Genomic DNA, 21,555 nt, shown 5'->3' with positions numbered 1-21,555 from the left:
ATACAATATATGTGTGTAGAACCGAATTTCTTGTTGCACAGGAAGAATTGGATTCAGAAGGTAAAAATAACAGTTTACACTCATTTCCCAGTGTTCCTTTTCTGGATGTAGCCGATTCTGTCCATCATTAATCAATTGGAATTGGATTAGCTCTTCTCTATGTTGAAGAAATCCACTTCCATCAGCATACATCCTCGTACAGTATCATTGTTGAAGTGTATAATGATCTCCTAGTTCTGCTTGTTTCACTCAGCATCAGTTGATGTAAGTCTCTCTGGGCCTCTCTGTATTCCTCCTGCTGGTCATTTCTTACAGAACAATAATATTCCATAACCTTCATATACCATAATTTACCCAACCATTCTCCAATTGATGGATATCCATTCATCTTCCAGCTTCTAGCCACTATGAGAAGGGCTGCATGGCAGTTAATGTTTATGTTAACTGTTGGTCCCTAGGAACACTTATGTCTCTCTCTGCCAGAAAAGGTCAGGTGGGTTTATCTAATGTTGAGGAATGGAATTCAATTTTCTATAAGTGCATTGTCAATTTTAATCTGGCCTAGATGGCCAAATGTTTTTTGTGGGGTTTTTTTGATCCCCAAACAAAAACGCAAAACACAAATCCACACTTGGGATAGAAGGGGAGAGGAAAGGTCTTAAATTCTTCTCCCCCTTAAGTTTCAGTGCATTTGAAACTTTAACCAGTCTTCCCCAAAAAAAATCAAAGAAACTAAGGATTTTTTGAGTGAGAGGGAGAAAAAAAAAAAAAGAAGAAAAAATGTTATAAAGGAAGATAGGGGGAAAAAAGACCCCAAGTCAAAAGAGAAACAGGCTTTACTAAAATATTTTGTTCATGAGACGTGGGAAAAAGTAATCAGCAGCAATTACCGTTTAAGCTGTCACTAAGTTATGAAAATAAACTCTTGTATAGAAGTTATTTAGGCTTTTGGACCAGTAAATCCTTGTCATGGGAAAACTATAGGGATCTAGCTAATAGTTAATCACACAGCTACTGATAAATTTAACCTTCTGAGAATCTTGATAGACTAACCACTTCCTACTGATTAAAACCAAAACAAAAGCTCCAACCCATACCATGCTCTCACTCCCCCCCCCCAAAAAAAAAAAAAACAACTGTCTTGGGAATCAATAATTCAAAATTAATGGAAATACAAAGTTTAAAAATCAGGAAAATAAAAATTAAGATGAAAATCACTTAGAAATTGAACTAGGGACTAAAGATGGGGAGAAAGATAAATGATTCCCTCAATCACCAATCAGAGCAGCAAACTGATTGTGAAACATCAACATTTTGTAGTCTCCACTTTCTTACATATTAAAGAATTAAAATCCCCTACACCCTTACTTTGGCTAACATATACAATAAAAAGGGCAGCTGAGGACCTGACTTCATTTTTTAATTAATGAGGGCTCTACCCTTAAATACAACAAAGGTGGCCAGGAGAGGTTATGGATGACTTCAAAAGAAAACAAATAAAAATACTGAACTTAAAACAGGAATCTACAAAGTTATACCAGTTTAATAATACATATGATTAAGTTTCTCATGAGAAAATGAAGTTCCTTTGCTTATGAAGATGATTCATAATTAAGTTTGATATTATTGGCAGACTCGCAATAAAGAAAGTAAGTACTTGTACCAAGGAAAAGAAGTTATTTTAAGTCTGTTTGGGAACAACTGTAAACACATAACCAATAAACCCTCACATGTGAGAGAGAAGTTCGAATGACAACTTAGAGAAGGTGAGCATCAAAAAGTATTTCTGAAGTAGACACAGCTGAAAGATTTTGTAAGAAATTTTCCTTCCTTCTTAAAAAAAAAAAAAATCTATCTTCCTGACTTTAACTATGCAAATTAAGTGTGGGAAAGTTGCACCTTAAGTAAATAAGGGCACCAGTGCATGTCTGGGCAGTGAGTGGGAGGTGAGCCTTAGAAAGAGAAAGGCCTAAAACCTGGAAACAAAGCCTGTTGTTCTGGCTGGGAGACAGCACCCCCTATAAGGCATGTTTATTCTGATGACAGTAGCACAAATCTTTGTTAGACTCAGCTGATAGACATCTAAGCATCTGGCCCAGTTCAGATGTGCTAATGATACTTCAAGTCTGATTTACTCTAGAAGGCTATTAATTAGAAAAAGTTAATGTAGGTGTATTTCAGCTTAAACAGTTGACAGCAATGAGGTTAAACATTAGAATCATCCAACACCAGTACAGTTAAATATTAGAATGATTAGGGCAACTACTCCTTTAGTCTTCCATAAAAACAAAATCTTACTCAAAAATGGGATAAGCAAGATGAAAAATCTCTCTAATTAAAAAAAGGGAGAGGGGGTAAAGTATTTCTATTAGCTCTCAACCACTTCAAATGTCATAATATTGATATGACACTGTCACTTCCAATTTTTTTTTTCTTGTAAATAGAAGCCTTGTCTTGTAAAATACAAATATGGGATTAAAAAAGTTAAAATGAATGAAACTAAGGTGAATGATTTATCATAACTAAAAATTGAATGCTTCCAGCCTGGTCCTGAGTCATCACTACTGCCTACAATAAGCCAGATTTCTACACCTGTTCTAAAATAGAAGAGTCCTTAAGTCTGGTTTCCTCAAGTTCCTTCGAAAAAAGGTTTACAAACCTCCCTTGATGAAAATCAGAGTAGCTTCCATAGGGAAAAGACCCCCTAGGCCTGGCAATCTATCAGATTATTGGTCTTTACATAAAAGTCTAGAACTCAAACAAACTAATTCTATAAAACTTCCTTAACTTCCCTTCCTTGATCAGATACAATCTGGATAGTTATCACTTCTTTTGGAATCCCCCTGTAACCCTCTTATCCAAAAAAAAAAAAAACCAAAAACCCCACCAAAAAACAAAATCCAAACTTCAAAACAAAAAAATGACCCCAAAATACTAACAATATAAAAATCTCAGTTATTGTAGATTTTTATCCAAATTTGTACAAAGAACACCAACAAGAATGTTTTTTAAAGCACCTTCCCAAAAGTCAAATAACAATATACAGTTATAATTCAAAGAGTTCCAAAATTTAATTGTTAAATTGTTTGGGTATGTCCCAGCTTTTGGTTTGCATTGTTACTCGGCCAGAATGGAGCAGACTTCAAAGCAGAGAAACAAAATTCTGCATTCATCAGTCTCTCCTGACAAGATTCCATCCCTGTTATTAACCTCTCAGCACTTGGAGCAGGCTCTCAACTGCAAAGGAACCAAGAGATTTTACTAATCCCATTCTAAAGAATGCTTGACTTTTTGATGGGAAAAGTGGGGGAAGGGAAAGGCAATCTAGAAGAAAAAGGAGAAGAGACCTAAGGAGGGTGAGGAAGAAAATAAACATTACAGTGGATGACAAGCCAAAAAAAAAAAAGCCAGAATGGCAGTGCAGTCTTAAAAGATTACAAAAATCTGCTCCCAATTTAGAGGTGGAATTGGTCAATAGTCAACACATGAAGTGGCTGAATTTGCCCTCTCATACAGTTTTTCCAGTTTTGCAAGAAAGCAAAGGAGTGTTTGTGTTTCATCAGACAGCTGGTATGATTTAATAAGCACTTAAGATGCCCATTTTTAATGTTTCCCAGTTTTCCACAGAACAATAGGGACAGATATTATGCTAAACTAAGTTTAAAACAAAATGGTTTGATACATATCTATAAATATAGATATAAATATTACCTGCACTCTCCTGGATTCTTGCAGGAACCATGTTTTGGGCTACAACCCTGACGACAAATAGCTGTAGGAAGAGAGTTAAGAATTAACAAAAAAAAAAAAAAAAGTATATACACATATATGTTAGCATGCTGTCAGTTTCTAGCATCCACAGAATCGTGGGAATGTTTTTAAATCTCTGACTAGCACTGTAATCCTACAAAATCCACGATTTAAAAGGTCTCTAATATCAAGTCTACTGGAAAAAGAATAAGGTAGGAGGTGCCCCACAACAGCAAATCCAGCCATTCAGCTAATATCTTTAGCTTTAAAACTGCAAACACATGTTACTCTCTATCCCCAAACATATAAGCATGCTTTCTGATAATCTGCAGGAAGAGATAATAGGAGTATGATATTAACATAAGCAATATAGCACAAGACGACAAAAAACTCAAGGGTTAGATCATCCCTATCCTCCTTCCCTAAAATAATGCTTTCGGCACTACAGAACATCAACTGCAGCCCATCCCCACCTCCAAATCTTCCTCTTTTCTTCTCCTACCCTTTAAAAAAAGTCACCAAGGAATGTTTAGTTTCAAGGATAGAGCCCATTGAGTTCTAAAACTGCAACAAAGATCATTGATCCAAATAAGGCCTAGTTTAAACTTTTATAATGTCACAATGTAACAAAATATTTCATCCTACTTTCTGAATGATGTAAATAAATAGGCACTTAAATTTCTTATTAACCAGTAAGAGCCTGATCTCAGTAACAATTCATGTATCAGACAAGCTAACCTGAATAGCTCATTTTCTCCAATGATGTTTCTGTTACATGTAATATAGCATCATCCCTTAAAACATTAGTATCATCTTTAGATCAGCCAAAAAACTGGCATCTTAGGGTCTCTGGAGTCAGATGAGATTTTTTTTTAAGAGATCTAGTCCCATTCCTTTATTTGCAGGTGAGAAAAATTAAGCAACTTGCTTAAGATCAAAAATAGTATCTAGAAACCAGATTTACCATCTCCAAGTTCAATGATCTTTTCACTCTAATTAGAGGTACTAAATTTCTCCTCTCTCCTGACCTGCCCCTATCAAACCACCCTACTACACAAAGTAACTGTGTCTTCTACCCACAATCTTTGAAAAGTACCAACTCCACAATTACTTGAAAAGCCTAGCTCTTTTTACTATGGCTAGATCAAAGAATAGACTTATTTCTTCTCTGAGCACCTCTTGAAACATATCAATTTTCCCTGAAACACAATTTCATCTAATTAGTGTTTAGATTTCCACTAAAGCTGACCCAGTGCTTCCTTCTCAGTGCTGACATTAATCCTAGGTTTCTTAGGCCACACTAGCAGGTCCTACAAAAGTGGAAACAAAGATGGCTTGGTTGACAGTGCTGGACTTCTCAGGGACTTCTGACTTTAAGTCTTGCCTCAGATACTTACTAAAAGAGTAACTGAGTCAATCATTTTGTCTCAGTTGCCTCATCTGTAAAACTGGGATAAGAACAACTACCTCGCAACATGAGAAATATCAAATGAGATAACATGTCTAAAATACTCTGCAAAATGCTAGCAAGTAAAATGCAATGGAGGACCATATTCTCCTATCAAGACTCAGTTCAACAGTACTCAATAATATGGGTATAATAATACCCACTCAAACCTCCAATGAATTAGGGAACATATCCATAAAGTTATAATACTATTAATGATTTAAAATTTAAGCAAATATTGACATAAAGGCTAACAACACATGCCCTCACCTCCACCAACTTCACAATCTCAAAAAAATAAAAATCATATCACAACAGCAACAGTAAATGACATCGTTTTTGTTTACTATCGTCAGGAAACTGAAAATAATTATATTAAAATTTTTTTTTAAATCTACCTGGCTTGAAATTATGGTATGAGGGGGGAAGGGAAAATCACTGAACAGTCAATTTTTCTAGTCTTAGTTCTAATGAAAGTAACTAGATGTGATTTTGCCCAAGTGATTTTATTTCTCCAAGTCTCAGTTTCTTCAGCCAAAATATGATAAGGGGTGGACTAGATTTTCCCTTGGGCCACCTTCTAGTATTCTGTGATGCAGAAAACCATGCTAACATCAGAGAAATTTGAATTCAAAATCCAGCTTTGCCACATACTACTTTGTCAAGTCATTTAAACAGGGTCTCAGTTGACTTCCAAGCCTCAATCTGACTATTCAATAATTTCTGACTTTTTAAAAGCTACCTCCTCAAAAGCAAGGAAGGACAACTTCTGGATGGACTAAAGTCCATTCAAGGACATGCCATGACACTTTGAGTAACATGGCCACAAAGACTCCAAATAGACAATTGCATAAGAAAGCCAGAAAACAGATCCGAATTCATCCCACTTTGAAATCTTCATTTAGTGACTTTAAGGCTAATGGACTCTTACAGGGAAGGAACCTATGTTCATCCTAAATAGGACAACCCACCAAAACTACATACCTTTATTACATTCGGGTCCCATCCAACCTTCCATGCAGGTTTTGTTGCCATTCTGGTCACAAGCATAGTGTCCAAAGAAGTCATCTCGAGGACGACAAAACTTATTGCAACCAAAGCCATAGTAATATTCGTCACAAGTGACTCGAATCTGATACTCAAAATGGGCAATGCCAGTGTTCTGCTTAAGGGTCTGCCACTGTCTGCTGGGATTAATCATGCCTGAATGGGAGGCTTTCTCAATAATGCTGTCAGGATCTAGGAGACAAATTACAAAGCAGTATTAGGATATGTGAATGCTAATCACTAGCAAGCAGAGCCTTCTTTCTTAAAGCCAAAAGAGAGCCCCAAGGAAATAAATGAACAACTGGTGGCTTTCTTTATTAAAAATTAAAAATAACTATAAAACGAAAAACACAACTACTATTAGAAATAGCATCCTCACTTTTAACATAATTCTCTTTTCTGGATGGATTGCTAGGTCCATTCAAGGATGTGCCATTACACTTTTGAGTAACAGGGCCACAAAGATTCTAAATGGCCAATGGTATAAGGCCTAAAAACAGAGCTCCAAATTCATCTCATTAAACCCCATGGTCCAGTAAAAAATATTTGAATAAGTAAAATTTTATAAGTTTAAATTCTAAAGAGATTTTAAGTTTAGAATATAAAATAAGTTTTAAGTAAGTCTAAAATCTAAATATATTAATATAGAGATAAGCAAATGGGGGTTCAGGTGAATCAGGGTCTATCAATATTCATTCAAATATTTATTAAATATTTGCATATGCCATATATGGGATTACTACAGAAGTTCCCTACCCTCAGAGGGCTTGCAATCAATTAAGGAAGGAAGTCATAAACAAGAGATCTAGGATATAAGGCAGCAAGCTGCTAAGTGACATAAGAACAGAGCAAACACATTGCTGTAATAGGTCAGAGGAGGGACATGTCAAAGCCAACAATGTACTAGGCCATTTTCCTAGATTAGGGCTGTGTTTGCTTTTTTTTTTTTTTTTTTTAACCTACCAGCTTTTCACAGGCTTGTCAGTTTCCAAGCCATCACACTTCAAACACAGTCCTTTGAAGTCTACTTTCCATTTCCTTAATATGATTCTTACCCACCTACATGACTGCTATTTTCAGGCCCAGGGCTTGTAGCTCATTCGCACACCTGGGTAGGCAGTGGGCCAGGTGACCATGATTAGACAGCAGCTTAGAGCATTGGAGGCTTCCCACGTCTAGCTAGACTATCTACTACCCCACCTGGCCCTACCTTGCCCTCTGGGTTTCATTAGCTGGAGCGCACACACAGGATACGGCTCTCCAATGAGGCCTTCGGATAGACTCACACCCTCATTAAAGTGTCCATAAACAGAACAGCTTGCAGATAAATTTTTACTAGCTTAACTCAAATTTTGCAAATAAACACAGCTCAAAGAATGGCAAAAACGTCAGGTTTATTAAGCTGGTTTTGCTCTGCAGGTTCAATTAGTGAACCTAGTGGGCCTCAGGCCCTTCAATATCCTAATAAGGGAACACATATAATCTCTGGAGACATGGCCAAAAAAAGTCTTACAGTGTTTTGTTTATGCCTGCCTATCAGGAGCTATAACAGTCTGGGAGAGGGAATTTAGTGACATTTGGTTTTCAGTTGACAATACTCCATTTTGGCCAAGACATATTGTGCGAGTTATCACTTTAGAATCCTTAATGGATCTTTAGTAAGTGAGAAGGCCTATAAAAATAACTTTATACCTTCATGATTAATGTTTTCTTTGTGATATAGAACATGCAAGAATCTCTCCCTGCAAGGGACATGCCCTTTAGTAGCTGAGCTATTAGGTGCAGAAATTGTCTGCAGACTTGAAACATACCTAAACATTTCTAAGTGATGGCCTGAAATAATATTTTGTGTCAGTTCAGAACATTGTATATATCTGGGGTATTTCACTGTGCAGTCCAAGCCTTGTGACTGAAAAAGATCTGACTCTTGTCTATGACCTGCTGGTAGTCCTTGACTGAAAAGGAAAGATTTATCATAAAACATACAAAATATATCCTTGTAGATCAAAAAGGAAGAATAACTAAGCAAAATAAAAATCTGTTCTGTTTTACTAAGCATAATGCTGGAACCAATGGAAAGAGGAGAAGGGATAGGGCAAGGGGCACTGATACAAGAGTTTTTGCCAATAAGGATAAGCTTTAAAGAAAAAAAAAAAAAAACTCGTGTTCTACATTTACATATTTACTAAGAATTATAATGGAATTGAAACCATTTTGCCCTCCCTGTAGTAAAAAAGTGGAACCTTATACAAAGCAGTCTTGTAATCTAATAAAAATACTGAAATGGGATTGATGACAAGAAACTAGCCTCAGAACCTACTCTCTAAAAGGAGTTCATGTAAACACTTTATTTCCCTTGGACCAGGCTCTTATAGTGACATGTTTATTCCAGAACCAGGGGTTAGGGGAATGCTGATGCTCCAGAACAATTATTTTAACATCGAAGCCCTTGTTAATTTAGATCTAGGGACAAAAAGACCTAGTCTGCTTTGAAGGTGACTAACTCAATCAAGATAGACCAATAAATTGAGAGTAATTTTTAAAAAAATTAAATAGGACAAGAGAAAAAGAAAGCTAAATTCATTCTACAAGGCTGGAGAACAAACACTCAACAGGTGAAAAATAATGGCAACTTGTCTTTTATAACTACAAGTCTTAAAACAGTATTTTCTTCTTATTCTCATATCCTCCTCCAACTTTGGGAAACAAGATTTCAGTGCTAAGCAGGTAAAAAGAAAAATGGTAAGTTAAGTAACTTTTATCAGAATTTGGGGCATACAGAATTATACAGTTGTAACTTTGCATGACCAGTGAGAGAGGCAGATGGTACATCTGGATCCAGAAAGACCTGAGTTCAAATTCAGCCTTAGACACTTAGCCCTGTGGCACAAAGCAAATCACTTGACCTATCTGCCTTACTTTCCTCAACTGTAAAATGGGAATAATAATTTAGAACTGCTGTAAAGATCAAATGATACAATATTCCTAAAGCGTTTAACACAGAGCAGTCTGGCACACAGAAGGTGCTTAATGATTTTTTTTTCTTAAAGTGATTAATTTATCAAATACCATATTCATATATGTATAACTTAACTGACCTGTGTGATAGATAGATTCCCCTAGAAAAGGTATTGTACACCTTTTTGGTTTTTTATCACACTATAGAGCATACAGTAAATGGTTTTTGGTCATTAATGCCAAAGGTCAACTTTCAGATGTCTAGAACTACAATATACATTGTAAGATAGGGGTCTGGAATCATGGAGAGAGTGCTGGATTAGGACTGAGGAAAACCTTGGGTTCAAAGATTACCTCTGACAGTGTTTTGAGTAAAACACACTCTCTTTTTCTGGAAAATGGATATAATGGTGTCTATAAAGTAACTACTAAAAGTGTATTATGAAGAATTTTTAAAAATTGGGCATATAAAATTTTGCAAACTCTAAATAAATAAACATAAATGCCATGTTAACATGTTAATGGTTTCAAGAATTTTGAGAGGGTAAAAGGTAGACACAGATGAAAAGAGATTTTAATGAGAAATTTTTTTAAAGTCATAAATAGCAGGCCTTCAAGTCAGAAGTCCCAAGTTGAAATCCTACCTTTAAAACCTAGGACAAACCAATGAATTTCTCAGTATCCTAGGATTTCTTTAAGGCTATCAATCGAAGATTAGGTAAAGAAAGTTTACTCTTGAAGAATTTTCTATATCAATAAAATCATAGATCTAGTTTTTGTTCTTTTTTTTTTTAAGCAGGCTAGGGAAGGACAGAAGTGCTAGGAAGTGAAACTTTTATAAAATAGGTCAATGTAATATTGTTAAACCTGATTCCAAAGATAGGGAGGAGAAAGTGAGCTGAACAGGTACACATAAATCATACTAATAGTACTGGCTATTTGTTAGCAACTTCAGCTAATTTTTTTTTTTTTTTCTTTAAGAATGCCTACCCTACATAAGGCATTTTCTCCCTGGTCCTCTCCTTTAATCTTTCTCCACTATTACCTCTCAGCACATCATCTGATAAGGCAGCAGTCTAAGAGTGTGTGTGTGTGGGGGGGGGTATATGTGTGAAAGAGACAGAGAGAATGAATATTATGCTTTCATTATTTGATAAATGTAAAAGCCTGGCAACTCTGAATAAATGATTGACTCTGAAGTTTTCCAGGCAAGATGAGCAATAAATATATTGTGAGAACTTTAGTCAGCCACATATTATTCCATCAATAGTTAACACAGAGTTCTCTAAAACAAAGTGCCATATCATCCCAGAATCTAGGCAGAGAACAAAGCAGAAGTTCCCAATTACCAGCAGATTTTATTCAGAAGAAAAGGGAATAAGGCAAAAGAAAAAAATCTAAAGGTAGTGCTAGTGATAACAGAGGACTGGAAGATATTCAAATTAAGAAACTGATCTTTAAAGTTCACAGGAATAAGAAAACAACCAATTACCATTGGGTTTTCAAGGATTTAGAAAATGGTGTCTTGAGAGGAAGGGTAAGCAAAAATTATTACTCCCATTTTGTAGGTAAGGAAGCGAAAGCTCAGGGATGTTTTAGGACTTGCCAGGAAATAAAATAATGCACCAAGAAATTTATTCTGATTACATAAGATATAACCTTTTCTTAAAATTTTACTTAGTTTGGAAAGTTTTACTAGCAAAATGAAGTTCACTTAATACCTTGTAAGAAGTGGTCCAAGAAAGAAGCAAAATTTAATTACAGTTAGAAAGGAATTGCTGCTGTAATTAAAAGGTCCTATCACTTTGGGCCCCAAATAGAAAAACGCACTCCATCTGCTGTGACAAGCATTCTTATATTAATCAAAGATTCATGAAGAGAAAAAGAATTAGGAACTCTCCAAAAAAAAAAAAAAAAAAAGAATGGAGAGACTGTGGAGATTCAGCTTCAGAGATGATTTTGCCATCCAGATATCGTTTTAACAAAGGATCTTGCTACACACTGAGATAACGCTGGAAACACCTGTCTCCCCAATCTACTTTATATGGGCTTTGCAAAGTAATTCTCCTTCTGAAGACTATACTTCTGAGAACAAATGAGAAGTCATTCAAGGCCATGCTGATAAAAAGGTGTAACACCCTTTCAGTAGTATGGGGTAGGACATGGGATAAATTCTTTATCAATAGTTCAAGTAATAATCCTCACTAAAAGTAATCTATCCTTCACTAATCTTATCATTTAAAAAATCCAAGAATTTCAAAGTATAAAATTTTTAAAGATTCCTTTCTCAAAGACAAGCTTATTAGCATATTAAGAGTTATATAGTAAGTCTTTTGACCAGGAAGGACCTTGCTACAGTGCCATCCAAATTCAGGGCAGGAGAAAGAGGGGCAAAGGGAATTACCAGATCAGCCAGAAAAACAGTTTCCACCTGAGGGCGAGGCAATACTGTGAATGGCACATATGGTCTGAAATGACTGATTCTGTGAAGTGAGCTTGGGGCTTTTTAGGGCTGAAGTCTAGTCAGGTAATACTTACTATTGGTGTCATTGCTGTAATCCCAAGCTTCCACAAGCAGAGTGTAGGATCTCTGTAAAACAGACAAAAGAATAAATGTATCCACTTCAATGGTGGGGAATATTTGCCTGAGTTTCATAATACTTCTCAATGACTTTCCCACAAATGCCAATTATAAGCAGAAAGCCCACCTGAAAATGGCATTTATAATCAGTGTAGATAGTGTCTGTTTTAAATTTAAACTAAGCAGCAGATTTTTACCAAAGACAAACTCTCCTAACCTCTTAAGCTACCTTATCCAGAATGATAAACAGGACCTTTCACCTTCCTGAGCTCATTATTGTCATCACTAATGCATCTCACAGCCTTAATCAGGAAATGCCACCTTGCTATAGACTGACACTTGGTATACAGTTTTCCCAAATGTGCTGGGCTCTAACCACAACCCATAAGAAAAGCAGACAATGAATTTATTCTAAGCTAACCAGGTATTTGCTCAGAGAGAAAAAAAAAATCTCCACAGTGAAAAGTAAGGGGCTTTGCTAAGATTACACACTGAACCCTGGCTGGGCAATCTCTAGAGACCTTTTTTCCTTTTCAGCACCCCTTTGAAAGCTGTGTCTGTGCTAGACCATCACTGCTCCCACAAGTATCAGGTAACTAAAGGAAAGGACTGATGAATCTTGGAACTAAAAGGGGAGGGGCTGGTGGAAAAGAGAGACTTTGAGAAACAAAGCCTGCAATAGGAGGGGGGAGTAAGGGAAATGAAGGGGGGAGGAGAAAACTGTAAATCTATGAGTCACATTAATAGATGAAACTATCTGTCAATGGAATCTAACATTCTAATAATAATCATGAGCATCCACCAACTAGACAGACTCCCTGGAAACTGGAAATATGCCAACTATTATATGGAAGGTACCTTTTATCTCTAGTTCTAAAATTGAAGAAAAGAAAGAAAGAAAAAAGAAAGAACAAAGACAGAAAGAGGTCCCCAAACCCCAATCCATTAGCAAATTCCCACCTTTAATCTGGTTAAAACTTTACTTGTGACTCCACTATAAGGTCAGAGTCACAAAACTTCAGGCTTAAATAAACTTTCTTCTATTTTGGTACTAGAAAAGTGTGTGTATTTAGAGGGACATAGAAGAGAATTTTTAAATTCTCTGCATCATAGAAACTGGTTTATTTACTTAACATATACTTGCTCTGGCCTAGTTAGATATCAACGGTTTCTGATAGTGGAATACATCAATGAAATATTACTTTACTAGAAACAAACAATGGTTTAAGTAGGAAAAGTAAACACCTGGAAGGTGTAGGCAGAAAGCTAACTAAGATTTAAAGCAAGCCTTATTTCTCATGACATGACACAGCATGTAGTCTTTTGAATGGAAATCTATTTAGTGATAGGCACTGCCTTGGAATATGGCCTAAATATGTTTTATATTCAAAGATGACTGGGATTCCATTTCCTTCACTGATAACTGTGGGAAAATGCTTAGAAAAGTAAGCAAAGCCAGGCATGCTGAGGCACAGCCTCACCTCTTGTGTAGTGGCTATCAGTTAAAACTATTTGTTGTTGTTGTTAATATTTTATTAGTGAAAGTTACACCTTATTTAAAGCCTCTTAAAATTTCTTGGGATTTCCTACAAGATCACAGGACTCTTTCTCACTGCAGTAATAATTTGTAATTTCAGTAATCAACTGAGGAAAAAAATCCAAGTCTGGAAATAAAATAAGATAACCTACACCTTTTAGTGCTTATGATTAAGCCCTCCATTTGCAGGCAATGTGGTTTGCTTGCTACCTGTGTCCATCACCTTCCTGTCAACAATGTGGATGTAATTAATCTGTTGATTAAAGACAATGATACTAAAAGTTCTGACAGACTTGCACAAGCCTTAAAAGGAAAATCCTTACCATTTTTTTTTTCTAAGCCAAAAAGATAGACAGGAATTTATTGATGAAATAGCTCACTTTGCAACTATTAATATTAAGGTTTATGTCTTGCATAAGCACTTGGACAATCTACTATGAAGTAGTTTGCTTAGCTTTCCGAGTTACAGTACTTAGTTTTTAAGAGTTGTTTACCAACACCTCTCCACCCTGAGGAAAAGGAATGGCAAAAACTTGTGGCAGTAACATCCTCACATACCAGACAAAAAATTTTCAAACAAATGACTAAATTTCACTTTTGTGTGTGAATTTTTTCCTCCAGTTTCATTATGAAAATAAACTTTTTCTTACTCTTATATCACTGCCCTTTAGTGGTTTCAGTTAAATGTGGGACTCAAGGAACCCCAGAATTTTGAAAGAAAGGTGCTGGGGTTTTTGTTTTTCCACTTCCTCCCCACAATTCAGTTTAGACCCTCAGTGTCTGCTGCCTGGACTATAACATTAAGCCTTCTCATTGACCTCCCTACCTTCCCTCTCTATCTTCCATATTATTAGCAAATTAATATTTCAAAAGCACAGGATTAACCATAACGATCCCCTATTCCAGATGGTTCTAAAAATAAAGTTACAACTTTTGTTCAGTTTTAAAAGTCCTTCATAATCTGTCTCCAAGTTATCTTGATAGACTGACTTCACATCACTCCACTTCTCTGATTCATGCTATACTGCAGTCAAGCTGGCCCATTTCTTGCTTCTCATATACAATATTCCATTGCCCATCTCTGTTTTTGCACAGGCTACAACACCCCTGCCCTGCCCCCCTCTTCCCAGGCTGGGAAGATGCCAAGAATCCCTAGTTCCCTTGAAAGCTCAGCTCAAGTGTCACCTCTTATCCTAGGATTTTCCTGATCTGCCCTTCCCCCGCTCTCAGCAGTTGTCAGTGCTCTCCCCTCTCCAAATCATGTGAATATATTTTACCATTACTTATCTGTGAAAATGTTTTCTCACCACCTCCCCTCCCCAATCAAGGAAAACCCAGGGTTTTCATTTTTGTACCTCCATTTTCTAGCATAGTCCCTGGAATATATAAGTGAGCATTAAACAAATAAATACTTGTTGAACTGATTACACACATACATACATACACACGCATGCATGCACGCACGCACACACGACAAAACAGAATGATCATCTCGGGTTTCTATGATCAGTCCGTGCCTGTAGGAAAGGTATGATTCTCTCCCAAAGGCCATACAATCCGAGTAACCTCTGTACTTCATTCATGGAGTATAGGAAGGGTTTCTCACCCTCCTTCATCTGCTCCTGCCACCTCCCTCACTCTATAGATCAACAACTAAGATATCTTAGGAATGATTACTAGGTCTGAGGAAGTTTGATTTTTCCCATGCCCACCCCTGACCTCTTCCCATCCCCAAATATACATTTGGACACAAAAATTCCAGACCAACTAACCTTACTCCATCAAATCAAGGTACTGGGCCACAAATCAGCAGTGAACTATGATAAAGTCACACCCAATTAGCCACTGTAAATCTGATCTTGACCAGAAAGCAGAGATTCTAGGAGACCAAAGCAGACTTATAAAAGAAACATCCAACAAGTAATATGTAAATGTTCAAACCTTAGTAGCTTAATGAATACCCCTGGGGGAAGGGAACTACCCTTCTCTTAAATACCTCACATTAAAGCTATGAAAATAAAAGAGCATTACTTGCAGTAGAATGTGATGCTGAACTGTTAGAGGGGCCATTCTCATAAAAACTTAGGAATTTTAGAACCCTTCCACTTTCTAAAGCACAATTGACAGATTCTGTGAGAAAAGTCTTCTAAATAGCAACTTAAATCTTCAAGTCTTACAAGTCCCCATTTTCCCAATGTAAGAATGGGTTGCTGCAAAGGCTGATATTCAATTGTAGTTCTGTCTCACCAGGACTTCCCAGTTCCTTAACTCCAAATCCAATCTAGGGTTTTGGACCGGGGTCCTCCCCATTATCCAGAAACAACAGCCTAGAGGCAAAGCTAGGGTAGTGTTCAACTTCTGAATAGGCTTGCAAAGTGAATGATTATCACCTCTTAAGTAGAGAAGTGAGGTTTGGGTTGTTTCTTTTCCCCCTCCCCCCAATCCCTTTTACAACACTAAAGCTGCATCAGTATTTGTAAAGCACTTACAAAGTGCTGAAGCAATTGCTCCAGGGGAGATAGAGTTTTGTTAGGAGAAATTCTCCCTTCTAATCCACATCCATTGGAAATCAGTAACAAATTAGCATAAAGGCTAAGGTCCATAGGACTTAGTAGAGTTTTAGGAAAAAAAAAATTATAAAGCCTGGTTTTTCCAGGCTTCCAAAACAGAAACTGCCAAGTATCACCAAATGACTAGCCCTTATCAAGGAGAAGTCTGCCCAGTCACTACCAACCAATCATTCCTCTGTGGTACAACCCATGCATATATGTATGTCTTTATTCCCCGATGCTGGACAGGGGACTATAGACATGGTACATTTAGATGTTACAAAGTTACAGTTTCTTGGCACCAGCAGGGGTAAGCATTTCATTGACACTTTGGGAAGGAGGCATCAAAAAAAAAAAAAAAAAGTAATTGTATTAAGTGCTGTTAGAAGTCGTTTCTCTTGCCAGCCAGACAAAACAAAGCTGCAGTCAAGAACTTTAACACAGCTGCCCCCCCACTCCCACCCCTTGCCAAAATGATGGACATGAAACGTACTGATATCCAAACTGTGGGCTTGCTGTAGCCAATAAAACCAGGCCCAGCTCTGATCTGGCAAGCCTGTTAGAATAATGAGCATCCTGTGAATACCTAATGGGTTGAAGCTGCCATTGTGTGAAGTCAGTCCATGGTTTGTCTGGGAGCTGGGCTCTGCTGAGTCTACTGCTGCTTCCTGTTGCTTGTCCTGTATTAGCATTATTTTTGGATGGGCCCCATTATGTTCTGTAATCCTCCCTGCAGTCAATACGACCATGCTATTGTTCTTGGTTAATATTAGCCAGCACCGCTTCTGTCTGGGTGGCCCAGCATGCATTAACCCAACAATGCCTCAAAGATTTCAAATCCATTTTTTTCTTCTTCTTATTTTAACCTATAGCATGCATCTCAAATCTGAGTAGACTTCTGTGGTAAAAAGTGCTTTCAGCTGTGGTGTGGTGGATTTCTCAATAAAACTTTATCTGGTTACACAGTTATTTTCTCATGAAATTCCACCATAAAAGACCCCCAACCATCCAATCCTATAGGTTCTTTTAAAAATCCTATTCTTGTTTCTATCATTACTCCTACCTGTTTCAAAAGCATCCCACAGATAATTAAATGCACCAGTTACAAAAGGGTGGCAAGGTTAATAGATAGAATACCTAGAAGCTAGCCAAGCACAACACTCAGGTTCACATAGAGCAAGCCTGGACAAGAAGCCCTTCTACTTATTTACCAAAAGTGCATAAAAACTGGGTTGAGCTGGTAAAGGACTCGGAATGTTTGACTATTTACAAACCACTTTAACCACTTCTAGCCACATTTTTGAATTTCTTCTCTATACACCATCCCAGTAAATGAATGTAATTTACATTGTAAAAACAAGGACCACAGGGCTTCTGAATGCCATGCAGTAATTGGAAACCAAGAACAAGCCTTCTTTGGCTCTAACTAAAGGCCAAGGTAAGTTATTTCTGAATCCTAAATTTCCTATAATCCTACTTCCTAACTCTAGAGAGGAATATGAAAGGGCAAAAATCACATAACTATTCCTTCAGATGCACTCTATCACTCTATTGGGATGTGGTCAATGCCAGAGAACTGATATTAGTCCTATATATGGGTCGTATATTAGTCCTATATATGGGTCGTATTTAAGCTCAAGCCAGGTCATTTCATAAATTTTAAAGCACAGATAACCTGGTTTTCTCAAATAAGGTTGTAGCAGTCTCTTAATAAGTAATTCACAAAACTAAATCTTCCCAAATTGATTTTATGCACATCCAGGGGGATTAAGTGGATGGTTAGTTGTGTTTTATTTTCTCCTAAATTGAGACTAATCTTTAAAGCTCAGACAATCAAATTCTGGACATACCATGATTATCCAATAAATGTCCAGCACTATCATTGCACATGCATTTTTTCTCAGACCACTGTTTGCATTCCTGCTTTAGAATCAGAAAAGGGGAGGGGTGGTGGGACAGACTCTTGTTGCCTTGGCTACTTTTTTTGATAACTATTTTTTTTTCCCATGCTAAACTCTTTCCCTTTGCCCTTCAGTTGGGGAAAGTCTAAGAAGGCATTACCATTGGATATAAAGCTTTCTAGTACTGTATACATTTAGTGCTTCTGGCTAATGTGATTTTTTTTGGTAGTTTGTGCATTTAAGTAACTGTCACTGGTTGGTCCTTTACCTATAAGTCTTTGCCCACTTCATTTTGTAAAGTTAAAAAAAAAATTTCCCTGGTGAATAATAAGTGTGTGGTTGGTGGGTTATAAATTCATTTAATTGATTAGAGGCTTGAATAAGTTGCTAGGAAACAGGGCAACAGACCAACAGGAAGGAAAAGAGTGAACAGCAAAACCGGCATCTGATCTAGCAAGAAAAGAAACATAGTAAACTTAATTGCCTTAAAAATGAATGGATTTGACAAATTCTTCTCCAGACACCTTCTGTCATCTCTCCAAGAACCACATTCAGTATCTTTCTTTTACCTTCCTCTTAAGCCTATGTATATTTTCAATGCAAATCAACCAAACAAACAACAACTACAACAACAAAAAACCCAACACCCACTTGTTCGTAACTTGTGTTTTTAAAGGTTGTTCATTTGGGCAAAGTATGTTTAACATCTCTATGTATGTAAAGCATCTTGCCCGGAGCATGCACATGCCCCATGTTTGTATGCATTGTATTTGTTTGAATATATCCCCATGAAACACTTGACCTGTTTCTAAGAGATGCTAGCTGAAGTCCAAAAGGATTGGTTCATAAATGTCAAGTTTATGTGCACATGTTACAGACAGAGCATTTGGGATGGATGGATTAAGGTGTGGAAAGGGGGTAAAATTTCTTTAAAATTAAAATTTTGGCAGTCTCTTTCTACATAAAGGTCTCCAGAGTATAGCAGTTGGGCCATTCATTCAGGAAATAAGCATAGAGCAGGTCAAAGTTGGCAGTCTCTTTGGTACACAAAGATCATATTTCAAATGATTTATGCTTAACAACTAAGTTGATCTTTGCAATTATTTTAAATGCTGGACCAATATTATCAGTATCTAATAAGGTGTTTAGTCAAGCAAGAAAACTAAACTGTACTTATGTCAAATTTAAATAAAAGCAATTCTAAATTTCTTGTCTATCTTTTTTGAGGGTCAAAGAAGTCCAATTCTAACAACTTGGATGTCTTCATCAACATAGTTTAGTGTGTTATTTCGGGGAGATCTAAAAGACACTTTTAAGACTGGAAGAGATCTAAGTTTTAACCCTACAAGGGACTTGAGAGGTCATCTAGTCCAAACCACCCCCTAGTTTTACAGTTAGAAGATTGTAAATGACAATGCTAGGATTTGAAATTGAGTCAGTCTTCTAATTCCAAAGTTAGCCATCTGTTCCAATGCACCACACTGCCTTTCCAATAGATTTTTAATAAGCAACTACTAACCAGGGATCAGCATCACTTCTAGGACACAGTTAAATAAGTTTTATTAGTTACAAAATTATTCCCTATCTTCTTGCTTAATTGGATAAAGGACATTATTGTGAGATGTGATCTCCCTTTTACAAGATTTTAAATCTGGCAACTTCTCAAAAAAAAAAAAAAAAAGTTTGCATGAATCTGAGAGCATGATGCCAATAACTTAAAAATAAATAAAACTATGAAAATGGGTCAAAGTAGACTAAGCCAAATGAATGTAATAAATACTTAGGGCAGCCAGTCCAAAACTTTTAGTGGGCTTAATATATTAATACTGAAATGTGTTTTTTATTTCGTATCTTGCTAAATCACTTCCACTTCTTCCTCTCTAGCACTGGCAAACCCTTGTTTGATTAAGGTCATCATCAAAATTAAAATTTCTGCACTTACAAAACTTATTGCACTATATAGTGCCAACTAAGTCAAACTTCTTACAACAACTTCAAAGTTTCCATTGCATACCTTGTGCAGTCTCCTTAAGGCTAGCACTTTCAAGAAATGAAGCCCATCCTTCAAATCTAAAGCCTATTTTATGATTATTGAAGTTCCAGGTTGAGAATGATTAAGCACCTTTTGTTTCAAAACTAGTATAAATACCTTGCTAACCACACTTGGAGATTCAAGGGAAACTACCAAACTTTACATTTTCAAATTATTCTTTAAGAAAAATAAACTTCAAATTTCCCATTTCAAATGTCAAACATGGGAATAAGCATGAAACTTACCTACATTTCCTGAATAATTTTAGAAATGTTTCTTGTAGGGATGTGGAATGAGAGTGGGAGACAAGTAAGATACAGAGAGGCACAGAATAAATTTTTGGAGCTTCTGAAATAAAAAACGATCATTTTCCTAATCTTAGCATGCTTCATTTCTAGCCTTCCCATTTCTATCAAAGAATTGAAGTTACCTGCCCTAGTTTACTATCCCCAAACTTTGATAGGTAAGCCACATAATGCAGTTAAGGCTCACCCTGAAGGCATTACCACCTCCTCAAATAAACTTTATAACTATACTTTGTTTTTTGAGGAGTTTTTTTTGTTGTTGTTGTTTTGGAGGGGTGCTAAACTTTTGCCTTGGTTTATAATTGTTTAAATAGGAAACATAAACAGAAATGATCTTTTGTCAAATTCCCCCAAAGCCCATTATTGAATGACTTGTCTAAGGTCACTCAATCCTGCTAAATGTCAGGTAGGTTTTGAACACAGGTTCTCTTAGCAGGCAATGCGGCTCCGTTCCCCACTCCTAAGCAGTAGAAAAATTAGTTTTCAGCTTAAATTCTGCTCAGATATTTTTCTTTTTCAAATGGGGGAGGGGAAGTACATCTAGATGAACTTGCCCTTCAGAAATGTCAAATCCCACAGCAGGAGCAGCACTGACGACGTTGGCAGGACTTCAAATACCACAGATTTTTATAAAACGTCTTATCCGTTTGATGGTATATTTGATAACAGTTTTATCTCATTTTAGGCACACACACAAACGAGGAAACCTGATTATGGTCCCCACAGAGAACACTTTTGTTAGCTACACTTTGTAATGCTATCTCCCGAAAATGTGGACTTTATTTCTTCCCCACCACTTTCCAGAGGCGGAAGTACACCACCCTCTCCAGTGCTCCCAAAGAGAAATCACAACTTGAGACTCTCCACGATCACAGGTAGGAGGCAGCAGAGGGCACAATTCTAGAGCACATGGCTGAATGCAGTCTTCCCAGTAACTGAATCCACCCACTATCCAAACCTTTGCAGTCTTCCCATTGGTGTCTGCTCCGTCCCAGCCCCAGAACACGAACCACCCTTTCCCCCCCCCTCAACCCACCGCCAGTTTATAATCCAAAATTCCCCTCCTCGCTGCAGTTTCTGGAGATTTCTGCGTGTGCATGATATAGGGTGACACAATTTTGTCTAGGTCTTCTTTTTGTAGGAGAGAGACTATCTCACTTACATCCTTGGAGGGGAAAGGAGAGGGGTGTGGGAGAGCAGTTATCAAAAGGCTGATATTTTCTGCGCAATTTGCATTATTTGACAAAAAAAAAAAAATATAAGAGACCCCTCCCCAAGTGGGCAATAATCGAGTCACTCGGGAGGCCTTTATTTTAGAAGGGGGGGAAATGTAAGCCCCTCCCCCTGCCCACCATTAAAAAAAAATTTTGGTTAGGGCTGCAGACGCTTCCTAGGCCAGGTCACTTCCCTGGGAGCCGGGTCTCCAGGGGATGGTAGAAGGTGGAGGT

General features: G+C 37.1%; 1 protein-coding gene across 1 annotated transcript in view; it reads right to left on the bottom strand.

Moving 5' to 3' along the window:
• Positions 1-21,555, bottom strand: part of JAG1 (jagged canonical Notch ligand 1) — a 41,772-nt gene that overhangs the window by 16,501 nt on the left and 3,716 nt on the right. The window contains exons 4-6 of the mRNA XM_074287854.1: positions 11,741-11,792; positions 6,182-6,436; positions 3,712-3,772 (exon numbers count right to left, since the gene is read on the bottom strand). Of these exons, the coding sequence (XP_074143955.1) occupies positions 3,712-3,772; positions 6,182-6,436; positions 11,741-11,792 (368 nt within the window). The remainder of the gene's footprint in view (positions 1-3,711; positions 3,773-6,181; positions 6,437-11,740; positions 11,793-21,555) is intronic.

This window comes from Sminthopsis crassicaudata, chromosome 2 (assembly GCF_048593235.1).
Source record: "Sminthopsis crassicaudata isolate SCR6 chromosome 2, ASM4859323v1, whole genome shotgun sequence".
NCBI classification, from domain to species: domain Eukaryota; kingdom Metazoa; phylum Chordata; class Mammalia; order Dasyuromorphia; family Dasyuridae; genus Sminthopsis; species Sminthopsis crassicaudata.
This window is presented reverse-complemented; position numbering and strand designations above follow the sequence as displayed.